Source organism: Astatotilapia calliptera, chromosome 1 (genome assembly GCF_964374335.1).
Source record: "Astatotilapia calliptera chromosome 1, fAstCal68.1, whole genome shotgun sequence".
NCBI classification, from domain to species: domain Eukaryota; kingdom Metazoa; phylum Chordata; class Actinopteri; order Cichliformes; family Cichlidae; genus Astatotilapia; species Astatotilapia calliptera.
The window spans coordinates 40,572,091-40,583,699 of record NC_137422.1 but is presented as its reverse complement, the minus strand read 5'-3'; the positions used below and the strand labels follow the sequence as shown (position 1 = coordinate 40,583,699).

Below are 11,609 nucleotides of genomic sequence, written 5' to 3'. Positions count from 1 at the left end.
CACACACGCACACACACACACACACACGCACACACACACACACACACGCACACACACACACACACACACGCACACACACACACACACACTGGACGGCTGAGGGAAACGCAGCAGGTCAGAGCGACGTCTGAGAGACGAGAACAGCTTCACAGTAGTGTTTGTGCACAAAGAGAAGAGCAGCAGGTGTTTCATGAAACATAAATAACATGGTGTCATAAATAGAGTGCGTGCAGAGCGTGTCACGCGCAGCTGCGCAGCACTGAGTCCACGTGTGACACAAAGGCCCAGAGTCCAGCGCCGAGCGTGGCTCTATGTTTGGGGCCTGATGTGCTCTGGATTGATGTAGGTGTAAGGGGACCAGGAGTCCATCCACCTGCTGGGGTCCTCCTCCTCCAGGCTGTGCTCCGCCTCCTCTTCCTCACTGTAGCATTCCAGCTCGTCTTCGTCCGACTTCCCGCCGCTGTCCCACCTCTGACGGGTCAGCTCGGGGAGCTCCACCCCCAGACTCAAGTAACACGGTTTACAGACTCTCAGCTGCTTAGTGGAGTCGATGTGTGCGATGACCGCTCGCTTCCTGGAGCACGGGCCGCACACCAGGAAGCCGCATTTTCTGCAGTGGTGTCGGCGGCGGGTCCCGGTGAACTTGCTGGAGCAGCGCATGCAGACGGCGGAGGCCTGGTCTGGGATCCAGGTGTTGGCAAAGTCCAGCCTCCGGTCACCGCCCTGCGTCACTCTGCCCTTGCACTCCTCGATGTGCTCGATCCAGGCTCGCTTCTCCTCGTAGGAGGCGGCAGAAACGTAGAAAGACTTCCTGGGCGTGCGGATCAGCCACTGGTTCTTCATCCTGACGCCGTCCTCCAGGTCCTCCAGCAGGATGTCCTCTGAAGAAGAAGAAGAAGAAGAAGGGCACGTTAGTGCGGGAAACAAAGGTGTGCACGCTTTGAACGAAAAGAAAAGTGTTTACTGCAGCCTGCTGCAGCGGTCAGAGACAGACTGCAGGCGGTGCAGCACCTCCTGCTCCACCTGCAGCATCTACCTGTCTCTGCCCGCCACGCTGTCTGCTTTTCACACAGCTGGATTCAGCGATGTGCAGAGGAGGATCGGTTGCTCACCTAGAGGGGTAACCTTGAGCTTTTTGTGCCAGCGGCCGTTCAGCACGATGCTGCCGTACACCAGCACGTCGTTGAAGAGGAAGAAGGCTTTGGCCTGCCGCTTTTTGCGGCTCTGCTTTACCAGCTTGCCCTCTCCGACCAGAACCCGACCTGACTGAAGCAACAACTTCCCCGCTGGCCCAAAGGAGTTGGCCACAGCCTGGACCCGGTCCCAGTTCTCTTGATCAGACAGTTGATCCATGTCAGCAGTCGCCGTTAAATCCAGCAGTCAGAGCGCTCGTACCGGCAGCTCCACGCCTCTGTAGGTGTGAGCTCGAAGGGCTTCTCGTTTTTCTGATGAGGTCAGGAGCCCAGAGGCTGCTTTTGAATGCTCTGGTGACGTCATGGGGCTTTCCAAAACAAGACTTTTGTAAGAAGCAAAGGGGGCAGAGCTTCACTTGAATTTGGAGAAAGACAAGAATTTGTACAAGAGGAAGTGAGTGTGGCTGATTGCAGATGTGTTTGTAAAAGTGCTGCGATCACTGCAGTAACGTGTAAACACAGTTTAAAGGTTGCAGCTCTGAGGTTTGTCTGTACAAAGTGAGGCCGTGCTGCTGTTGGCACAGTTCACAGCTCAGACCCACAGAGCACATGGAGAGCGCTCTAACACTGTGAACAGACTGAAGCTTCTGTGGGCCGTTTCTCCTCAGCAACGACTCTTTCAATTTTACTACAACCCTCATTCACACACACACACACACACAGTTTCTAATATGCTCGTTAAATATTTGGGGGAAATGTGAGGTGGGTGAAACCTGCGTGCTATCGCTCCGTCAGGTTATTCCCGGAGATTTCTGTGTTTGCTTTTTCACCCACATGATCCAAACAGCTCTCGCGCAGCAATCAAAGCCTGAACTTGTAAGAACGGTTAAACAAAGCGATAACGATGCGGAACAGTGGCGTTTACCAAAACAGCTCCAGGCGGTGTCTGTGGGCTGAAAGGTGCGTAACATCCACTCTGGGGACTTTTCTGAGCCTGGGCACCAGTTTGTGCCAATAACCTACTTTAATGGTTCCAGTCTATCCAGTCTAACCTCCCTGCCTTCCTCAGACGGCTGCCCGGTCCTCTCTGTACGAGTGTAGAACTCGACCTTATAAATGCCCTTGAGGTGTCATTTGGCACAATATTAAACTGAATATAACTGAGCTGAGCAGCTGTTGTCCACAGTTCCCAGCTTCATGGCACAGCTGACATTTATCAGCCGTTTTCAGGAAAATGAAACGTCTCTTAGTTCAGTGGGAAACTCGACCGTCTGAAGAGTGTGGAGCAGGCGAGCCTCAGCACAGCCTGAGTGTGAATGTTTTAATAGCACTGAATTTGATCTATAAGCAGTGAAAATATGCATTTCTGCAACATTTGTGCAATAAAGTTGTAAAACTTTATAACACAGCCTCTGCAGTGAAACTGAATTATAGTGTTTTTTTTATTTCAATGCAAATTATTTAACTACAAATACATAAATGTAGAAATTTTTTTTCTTTATCGCATTTAGATCGGTGAAATAAAACATTTGAATTAAGGAACATCCATCATAAAACATAACGAACGATGTAAAATAATAATGAAAAATATCTAAAAAGTTATAATCCCCATAATACGCCCCAAAAATACAACGTAAGACGGGGAAATATTGATTCTCCATGAAATTAAAAAAATAACATTATTTAAACTGACTTACAGACTGCTTCAGTATACTTAATATAAAGATCACATGGAGAGTGCTCCATGAAAGACCTGTGAGCAGTTTACGTGGTGGAATCGAACTCAGGACCTTCTTGTTGTGAGGTAACAGTGCTACCCACTGTTCCACTGTGCCGTACTATTATGCTATTAGCAAATTAGCATTTTGCTAGAGAACATTTTTAAAGAACTTTTTTTTTCTGCACTATCTGGTCGTTAAGTCTGACGTCACTAGCCGTGTCTGGGCCTAAACAGGGATAGCTCAGTAGGTAGAGTGGTTGCCCCATGATCGGAAGGTCGGGGGTTCGATTCCCCTTAACAGCTACCGTCCCTACACACTGCTCCCCGGGCGCCCAATGGCTGCCCACTGCTTCACTGAGTGAATGGGTTAAATGCAGAAAGGAATTTCCCTACGGGGCTCAATAAAGTACAATAAAGTACACACTTTCTTCTTCTTCTTCTTCTAAACTCCGCTGCAGGTCCATATATCAAACGATCACTGTGGCATTACTGAGAGTTGAAAAACTGTCTAAAGTCTTTCATCTTTAATAAAATGATCAGCGTTCTGCTCTACCAGGTGTAACAATTGAGTTTAACATCCAGGCATCCATGAAAACGGAATTTATGACATTTAACGGAGTTAGAAGTTAGCAGGGAGTTAGCTCGCTAGCTTCTATCTAAATACAATATAGCATGTCCTGACTGCGGGGTTTTGGAAACAAATTAAAACGTACAGCTCTGTTATCACTTTCAACATAAATGAAGACAGAAAACTAAACAGCAGTGACGTTTGTAGGGTTACTGAAGTTTGGTTAGCTGGTATATAATGATGTGCTAGGTGACCGCTAGCGACACAGCTATGTTAGCATAATATAAACAAGCTAACTTTTTTTCCACTCGATAAAAGTTAACGTGAGTGTTCTCGGTGGTCAGGAACAAATGTAATCGCATGGCAGGATGCTGTAAAAGGACCAAACTTCAGCCAGGAGAACAACTGAGATAATCCATCCACAATACGAGGTTAGTCATTCATATACTGCTGCATGGGCTGGGCTGTAGCTACATCCTAAGGTTTTAAAAACTGAGCTTAAATAAATGATTAGCGGTAATAAAAGCCGAGGGAGGTCAACAGGGATCACTGACTGTTTTAGGAGCTTTTTGAGATTAAATAGAAGAAAATACAAAACATTAAACATGTTAACAACACAAAAGCCATATTAAACGCAGACTACTTTAGGCCCGGAAGTAGGATTCGTCGTGTCATCACTGAACGACCGGATAGTTTTACATTCATGCATCACATTTGTTGGCATTTTCCCGCCTGTAGCTGGCCTGCTGCAACTAAAAGCTATAAATCCAGTGAGCTGACGGGCACGCCCGCCTCGCACAGCAGCAGGTTACAGTCAGACCGGTCGAGCGTCTGTGAAATGCTGTCAAACATCCCCTTCACTGTTTATCTTTTCATCTATTTAATTATTCTTCCTTCTAGGACGCGAGACGTATGCAGGTCAGCAGAGTTACGGTAAGAGCAAAACAAAGAGCAGCGGGAAATCTTCCCAAACTTCCAGAGACACCTTCATGGGTTTTTGGCAGCATGAAGAAGAGGAAGAAGCTAAAAAAACACCACCTTTAATCTTCCTGCTTCCCTGAGATTTGAGATAATTAATAATCTTTAGTATTAGTCAGCAGAAGCTGCAGCAGCACAGCGTGCGACTCTGCAGGCCTCCTTCACTCATTCTCCACTTAGTTTTTATTTCATGCTGTTTATCTGAAGCCGAGTCATGTCCTGCTTTGTTTTCTGTCACACTTCATGAAGCTCTTCTTTTATTTTGTCACTTGGCTTCTTTCCAGTTTCGGCTGCTTTAACGCAGGAATTTCTCAACTTTTGTGGTGAATAAAGTCTCAGTTTGTGTTTTGGTGTCTAAGAACAGGAAAGCTGTGCAGTGTGTTTTAGGATCCATGAAACACTGAGCGTAAAGCAAAAGCACAAAGGATCGTGGTGCGCTGAGGCCGACCTGTGCGCGTTAAACAAATCACCTACTGAAGACTCTTACATCTCTAACAGCTGCACCTACAGTTCACATGACGCCAGCCCATGTGAACCTTGTGTGCATGTTATCATGTTCTCTGGGAGTCAGTGATAGAGCGCCCTGCAGCTCTATGAGGGGACTCGGCCCTTTCCTCAAAGTGAGCGTCAGGCTGAAGGAGGTTCTGCAGAAGCACGAGCGCACGACGTCACAGCACAACTTAAAGGAAAGAAACTGTAGGCGATCAAAATATTAGTACCGGTAGTAGTATTTAAAAATGTCAACTCTGCAAGTGATCAAACGCTCAGGGACACATTAATATTAAAAGATATACATCAAGTAGTGTTTAATTACATCTTTCACAAAGTGGATGCACCCTCATAAATTTAGAGTTAATTCATTAAAAATAAATAGCAATGAGTTTTATGTAAACTACCAGGCAAAGGTTTGAACTCACTGTAACATTCAATGGTTTTTCTTTATGTTCATAAAATGAAATTTCATAAACAAAAACCTGTGAAATATCATGTTTTACATTTCAGAGTTCTTAAGAATAGCTGCCCTTTGCTTTGCACACTCTTGGCATTCTCTCCATATATGATCATAGACATGTTCATTTATTTCCAATACTGATCAGATTAGACGTGTGACAGCTGATGATTAGCCGGCTAAAGATAACAGTAGGGGCCATCATAGCTCAAGAGTTGGGAGGTCGTCGTGTAATCGGAAGGTTGCCGGTTCGAGCCCCGGCTTGGACAGCCTCGGTCGTTGTGTCCTTGGGCGAGACACTTCACCCGTTGCCTACTGGTGGTGGTCAGAGGGCCCGGTGGCGCCAGTGTCCGGCAGCCTCGCCTCTGTCAGTGCGCCCCAGGGTGGCTGTGGCTACAATGTAGCTGCCATCACCAGTGTGTGAATGTGTGGATGACTGGAGGTTCCATTTGTAATATTACGTTTATGAACTAGTGGTTTTATATATAACACGTTTAAAATATTTCGTGGATTCATCTTATTATTATTATTATTTTTTATTAGGAGTTGGAGGTATTTGCATTTTTTAAAGGTGATGGCTGTGATAAAGTTTTGACTTTATATGACAGAACAACAACAAAGAGTGTGAAGGAAACTTTTCTTGCTGTTGTGCAATATTAAATTATGTTTAACTCGTCCTTGCAGAAAGAAACATAAGAGGTTCCTGATAACATCGACTCGGCAGAGCGACGCTCAACAACACAAACACCGCCCCACATCAGGGACACAACACAACAGCTGAGTCATTCAAACCCTGACGTGATGGTGTTTAAAGAGAAGTGGTATCTCATCTCATGTGTGTCTTAATCACGCTTTCTTGCTAAGTCGTTCTGTGACTCAAGCGTTCAAATGAAAGTCACTCCCAGCGAGAAACACTGTAAATGTATTTTACTGTAAACAGGACAGAAGTGCCGATGCCATAAACCTGAAGGTCGGGACTGTCTTGATCTGGGTCAGTGATCTGAGCTGAGTGAAACAAGCCTGACTGTGCAGAGACTGCTGCAGCTCACAAACGTGCACGAGCAGCTCTGGCGAGGACGCGTGATGGCCAAACGCTGCTTCAGTCACAAACATCAAAGTTCTTTTTATACCTTCAAACATCTTTCAGCGTCTTCAAACTTTTGTCATGTACATGCTTCAGTTAGCTGATAGGGAGCCAACAATCATTTGACCCCCTATCAGCAAGCACCTGGCGACAGTGGGAAGGAAAAACTCCCTTTTAACAGGAAGAAACCTCCGGCAGAACCAGGCTCGGGGAGGGGCGGGGCCATCTGCTGCGACCGGTTGGAGGTGAGGGGTCAGTCGACCTAAAAACAGAGCCACTAACGTTGTTTGGATTATTCTAGCCTTTATGTTTTAAAAGCATCTCGATTTAGTCGTTTTTCCCTCAGCCGCCTGACACAAACGTGAAAATGCTGCCTGTCGTCTTTGTGTTGTCACACTCGGCTGTACAGATGAGTACAGATGTCTGATAGAGACGTCACCTGATGTACTCTGATAAACTCTATTATATAAAGCAAGATGTAAGAATCAGACACCAGCTGTTAAAAACAGAATCTTCAAATAATGATTCCAGATGTTTACGTTCATTTAATCCCTGAAAACGTGAACGGCTCTGCTCCTGCTCGGCTCCGACACCGGGACGTTCATTGGCTGCAGCGAGCAGAAGGAAACTTTCTGCACCTTTAACCTCCTAAGACCCGAACTCTTTCATTGCATGCATTTCATACACACATACATTCATCGAGTCCCAAAGAATTACCTGATTTTTTTGGTTTTGAACCTGATTTTTGTTTCTGAGAAAAATGAGATCCACATGAGAGGACATTTGTTTCAAATTTTGATAGAACAGCGGCAACATTTTGTGTTTTAGTCTAAAGGTTAAGAGAGAATCCAGCCCGTGGTTTTTAGGAGCAATGATCATCTCAGCCATGTTACTGTGACTGAAAACGAGACACAGGTCACACTGATGGTCGTATGAACTGGATGAAAAGTGAGGAGGCGGTACATGTCCTCTGAGTCCACGTCCCCTCATGAACTTTTCCACAGCTTCACAGAAAAACAGACGGCTGAATAAAAACTGTCCTGAATGCTGTCAAGCAGGTTTTCCTGCGAGTTACCTGTGCAGCCGTCACGACATCACACTCAAAATGCTTCCAATCTTTCCCACGACCCACACGGGATCTCCTCCCCTGGTAAAATCAGCAGAGCAGACACGGCTGATGTGTGCAGCTGTGTGTCCACGGGACAACGGCTGCTGAGGTTAATGAGGGTCGACACCAATAACAGGCCAATGATTTTATTCTGTTTAAATGAAACAAAGAAAACTTTGTGTCAACGTCAGATAAAACTCAGATCGGCTCGCAGCAGGAACGCCGGGATCAGTTTACAGGAAGCGTTCCATTTCTTTAATCCCGGCGCTCTGCACAGGCGGCGAGCGTCTGCACTCAGCTTCTCACAGGTATGGTGACGCCAAATCAGCTGCAGGGTTTACATAACAGTTCCTATAACAGCAGATGGGGGAGGCGGCGTCTCTCTGACTGCACACCTGCAGCTTTGTGTGAGACACCTCAGTCCAAACCTCAGTTTTTCCTCGAGCTTTGTGAAGCTGGAGCGGAGCCGAGGTGTGCGCATTTACTCTGGCCGTCGCTGGCTGCAGCTCCTGCGACGGCCTGTGGGAGCGGCAGCTGTAAGCTCTCACAGGTCGATGGTTCCTTTCACTTTGAACTTCTTGGCGGCGCGTTCGCCGGCTCGATACTCAAACTTGCTGCCGTAGATGTGCGAGACGAAGCCGTTGATCTCCACTGCAAACACGCTGTTCCTCTTTGGGATCACTGAGGGGCCGAAGCAGGAAACCACGTTTAAATCTGATGAAGCAGATTCATTACTGCACACTCACCTTCACTTCCTGTCTTCAGCCGTAACACATCCTCTTCCAGACCACATTCAAACAATTACACCATCGTATTCATCTGTAACAGTCAGCCCGCCACTGTGTGTCACTGACTCACATCCACACAAACCAACACACGGAGAGACTCACACACTCCTAACCTTTCAGTTTGTCGTCTCTGGTGATGATCTTGAAGACGTGTTTGAACTCTTGCAGCAGAATCCCAGACGTCCCCACATAAGACGGACACTTGGACCGCACCACTGCAGCGAGGACAAGAACAGACTGTCATGTTGCACGAGCCTGCACGCGTGTTAGTAGGTTTCAGTCTCTGCAGCAGCAGGAAAACCAGGAGCTGGGGGGGCTGCAAAGAGGCTTGCAGTGAGCAGCTCAAACAGTTCAAACATGCTGCTGCAGTAAATACTATATCAATTTAAACTTCCAGATGATTTCATGCTAAGCATCAAAACTGACTCGGCCTGTTTGGAGAGTAAAGAAGGAAACCAGGAGCTTCAGGTACCACAGCGAGCGCGCTCACAGCTGTTCACGCGGTTATGAACATCTGAGAACAACAATGTTCCTGAGAAGACTCGTGTCCTCAGGAAAGCAGTGAGTTTAAAGAGCACTTCCAGAGGAGGCCAGCACTCTTATGTCCTCTCGAGGCTCCAGAGGTCAGCACCTCTGGGACTCATGGCGCTCGGAGAGGAGCAGACTTACTGACGTGAACGAGGCCAAAAGTCGACTTAACCACAAACTTCATTTCAGACCAAAACGATGACTGGGGATGGCACAGGACGCCTGGAACACTGACTTTACATTCCTGAGTTTTCTGCTACAAATGAAAGAAGACGAAGAAGAAGAGTACCTGTGAGGATGGCTCCGTGGAAATCCGCCTTCAGGAGCTTCTGCTGCACGACCTGTGGATTGCTGTGAAAACATCAGGATGAGGACTCAGCGAGAGCAGGACAAACATCTGGACAAGCAGCTGTCGAGGACGCCGATTTACCTCGTTGGCTTCAATCCCCCGCACAGGTCGATGATGTATCGTCTCCAGAGTTCATGCAGAGGAAGGAAAAGCTCGTATCTGCAGCGAGGAGGACAAAGACAGTGATGCAGGAGGAGGAGCAGGTGGAGGAGCAGGTGGAGGGTTTCTCACCAACCTCTGGTGTTCAGGCTTGATCTGGAAGACCTTCAGCTCCCTCTTCTGCCGTGCGTTCAGCCCTCGGGCCTTGGCGCTCTTCCTCCGCTCCTTCTTGGGCCGGCGGTAGCCGAGGATCACGGCTTTATGCCTCAGCATGTTCTGCAGGTCGTGGCGTCTGGGCTGCTGAATGCTGTTCTTCAGGAACGCCTCGGTGAAGGCCTTCGCTTTGAAGCTGCTCTGAGGCTGACAAAGATATTTGACGTCAGGTGATTATTAAAGAGTCACGAGGCAAACGGCGTGTTTGGCAGAGCCAGCACGAGTGAAGTCATCGCTCAGCACAGAACATGAAGGACAGTTTGCTGGCTTTTATCTAAAGGACGGCTACTGGCTGTCCCATTAAATCCTGAGGGCGGAGCTGCAAAACCTCCTCGCTTTCTTCAGACAGCGTGTGGATGAAACACCCGAGCGTCCGCTTACCTCAACACCAAGAACGTCCACCAGCTCACGAGGAATAGGGGCTCGAACCAGACCTTCTGTGGAGAGGACACAGACACGCGTCACTGAGGCGCTGAAGCACACAGAGGGGCGGGAACGACAGAGGACACGCCTCAAGGGGGGGGGGGGGAAGAGTAATGGACGCATATAAAAATGTTTGACTAAAATAAAAAGATGAAGCTTCTGCGCCAGTTTGGCAGAACCTTTGATTCCTTCATGAATCAGGTAACTCGAGCGTCTAACCCGCCCACTTTCTCACGATGCCGTGGGATTTTATTTTTATAAAAGGTGACCTGTGACCTGACTGAATCCACAGGTGGAGACGTTCAGGAAACGTTCCTGTAAAGGTGGAGCTCACCTCCCTGCAGTTACATAAAACAGGTTTAGTCCAATTTCGCTGTGACAGTCCGTTTAGCCTGTGATGTAATCACACCTGTCACACCTGGAGGCTGACGAGTGGATGATAGCAGGGAGGAACACGCAGACCCTCCTCCGCTCCACACACAGGTGGAGACCCTCCTGACCTCCACCTCCTCCGCTGGTCGCAGCTGGAGCAGTTTTAGCTTCATTAGAGAAAAACATGAGTTTGGTTTTGATCCCGTAAATGTGAGGAGAGCTTTTTCCTCGGGGGCGGGGCTTCTGTGGTCAGCACAGCTGCATTAAGGAGGAAATGGTGGATGTAAACACGTTGTTACAGGTCTCCACGTGCTACTCAAAAGTGATGACGTCACATTAATTACACGCGAGCCTCTCCTCAGGTAACACGCCCCTCCCCCCCCCCCAGAGACGCAACCGACCGGACAGAAGCGAAGCTCGGACCGGAGGAGAGCCCCTCCTCCCACCGAGTCCGTGTCCAGGTGTGTGCTCACGCGCTCAGCTCACTCACCCTCCATGGTCGCAGACCTGAGCAGATCTTCTCTGAGGATCGACGAAGAAACTCCACGACACGCGTGTTTTCAGCACTGCCCGGCTCACTTCCGCGTCGCTCTTCTTCGTCACGTATTTAGAGGATGAAGCGGCCGCTGGCGCGCGCACAGCGCCCCCTGCTGCTCAACGGTAAAAGTTCTCGGACATTTTTTCCGGTTATCGCAGTTTTATTTATTTTGTCTATTAAACTTAAATATTTCCTGTTTTTTTGTCATCTCGCTCGTTATTGTGAAAATATGACGTCACGGTCTCCGTTTTACCTCTGCATCAGCGGCTTTTCCTGTTTCTTAAAGCTCCGTTCGTCCTTCTCGTTCACTGATCTTGCTCCGTTTTTCTGCTGTGACACTTCCACAGAAACCTGCAGCAGATCTTTGTGGAGCTGGCAGCTGCTGAGTGTGGAGCAGATGTTTGAGAGCTTCAGCAGGAGGCAAACACTTCTGGTTTGCCTCCAGCTGTGAGACCCGAGGCCGGATCGCTTCCACACATTTGTTGTTCAGTCTCTGTGCGGACTGAAGCCCTCGTTGTTCATACGCAAACATTAAAGAGATTTAATAACAACAGAACTGCAGCAGAAGCTCTTTGTCCCGTTTTACTACATGCAGCTCTGTGAGAGCAGGTGGAGCTCACAGAGAGGGTGGAGGGGACGTTTACAGAAACACATCAGAGTTGGGAAAGCTGCAGGTAGATGCTGACTATGTTCAGACGCTTCCACCAGAAACTGATGCAGAAAAGAGCATTTTACAGGATCATTACAATAATAATTGTA

The 11,609-nt window shown here is 47.9% G+C and overlaps 2 protein-coding genes and 1 long non-coding RNA gene across 6 annotated transcripts; 1 reads left to right on the top strand and 2 right to left on the bottom strand.

The window, feature by feature from the left end:
• Positions 1-1,470, bottom strand: plekhf1 (pleckstrin homology domain containing, family F (with FYVE domain) member 1). Its single transcript, XM_026174430.2, has 2 exons — positions 1,113-1,470; positions 1-881 (listed from the first exon to the last, which is right to left on the bottom strand). The coding sequence occupies exons 1-2, from the start codon at positions 1,351-1,353 to the stop codon at positions 310-312; spliced, it is 813 nt and encodes a 270-aa protein (XP_026030215.1). The 5' UTR covers positions 1,354-1,470; the 3' UTR covers positions 1-309.
• A 6,200-nt stretch (positions 1,471-7,670) lies between these two features.
• On the bottom strand, positions 7,671-10,943 carry pop4 (POP4 homolog, ribonuclease P/MRP subunit). 4 transcript variants are annotated; one of them, XM_026177257.2, is made up of 7 exons: positions 10,803-10,943; positions 9,899-9,954; positions 9,441-9,664; positions 9,287-9,364; positions 9,146-9,207; positions 8,442-8,543; positions 7,671-8,221 (listed from the first exon to the last, which is right to left on the bottom strand). In XM_026177257.2, exons 1-7 carry the CDS (start codon positions 10,807-10,809, stop codon positions 8,085-8,087), a joined length of 666 nt encoding a protein of 221 aa, XP_026033042.1. In that variant the 5' UTR covers positions 10,810-10,943; the 3' UTR covers positions 7,671-8,084. The 4 variants fall into 4 exon arrangements, with proteins under 4 accessions (XP_026033042.1, XP_026033023.1, XP_026033032.1 ...); XM_026177238.2 differs by lacking the exon at positions 10,803-10,943 and adding an exon at positions 10,350-10,656; XM_026177247.2 differs by lacking the exon at positions 10,803-10,943 and adding an exon at positions 10,359-10,656.
• On the top strand, positions 10,835-11,403 carry LOC145428611 (uncharacterized). The gene is made up of 2 exons (XR_013908910.1): positions 10,835-10,972; positions 11,198-11,403. It is a non-coding gene; the product is annotated as an uncharacterized LOC145428611 (long non-coding RNA).
• Positions 11,404-11,609: the final 206 nt, after the last annotated feature.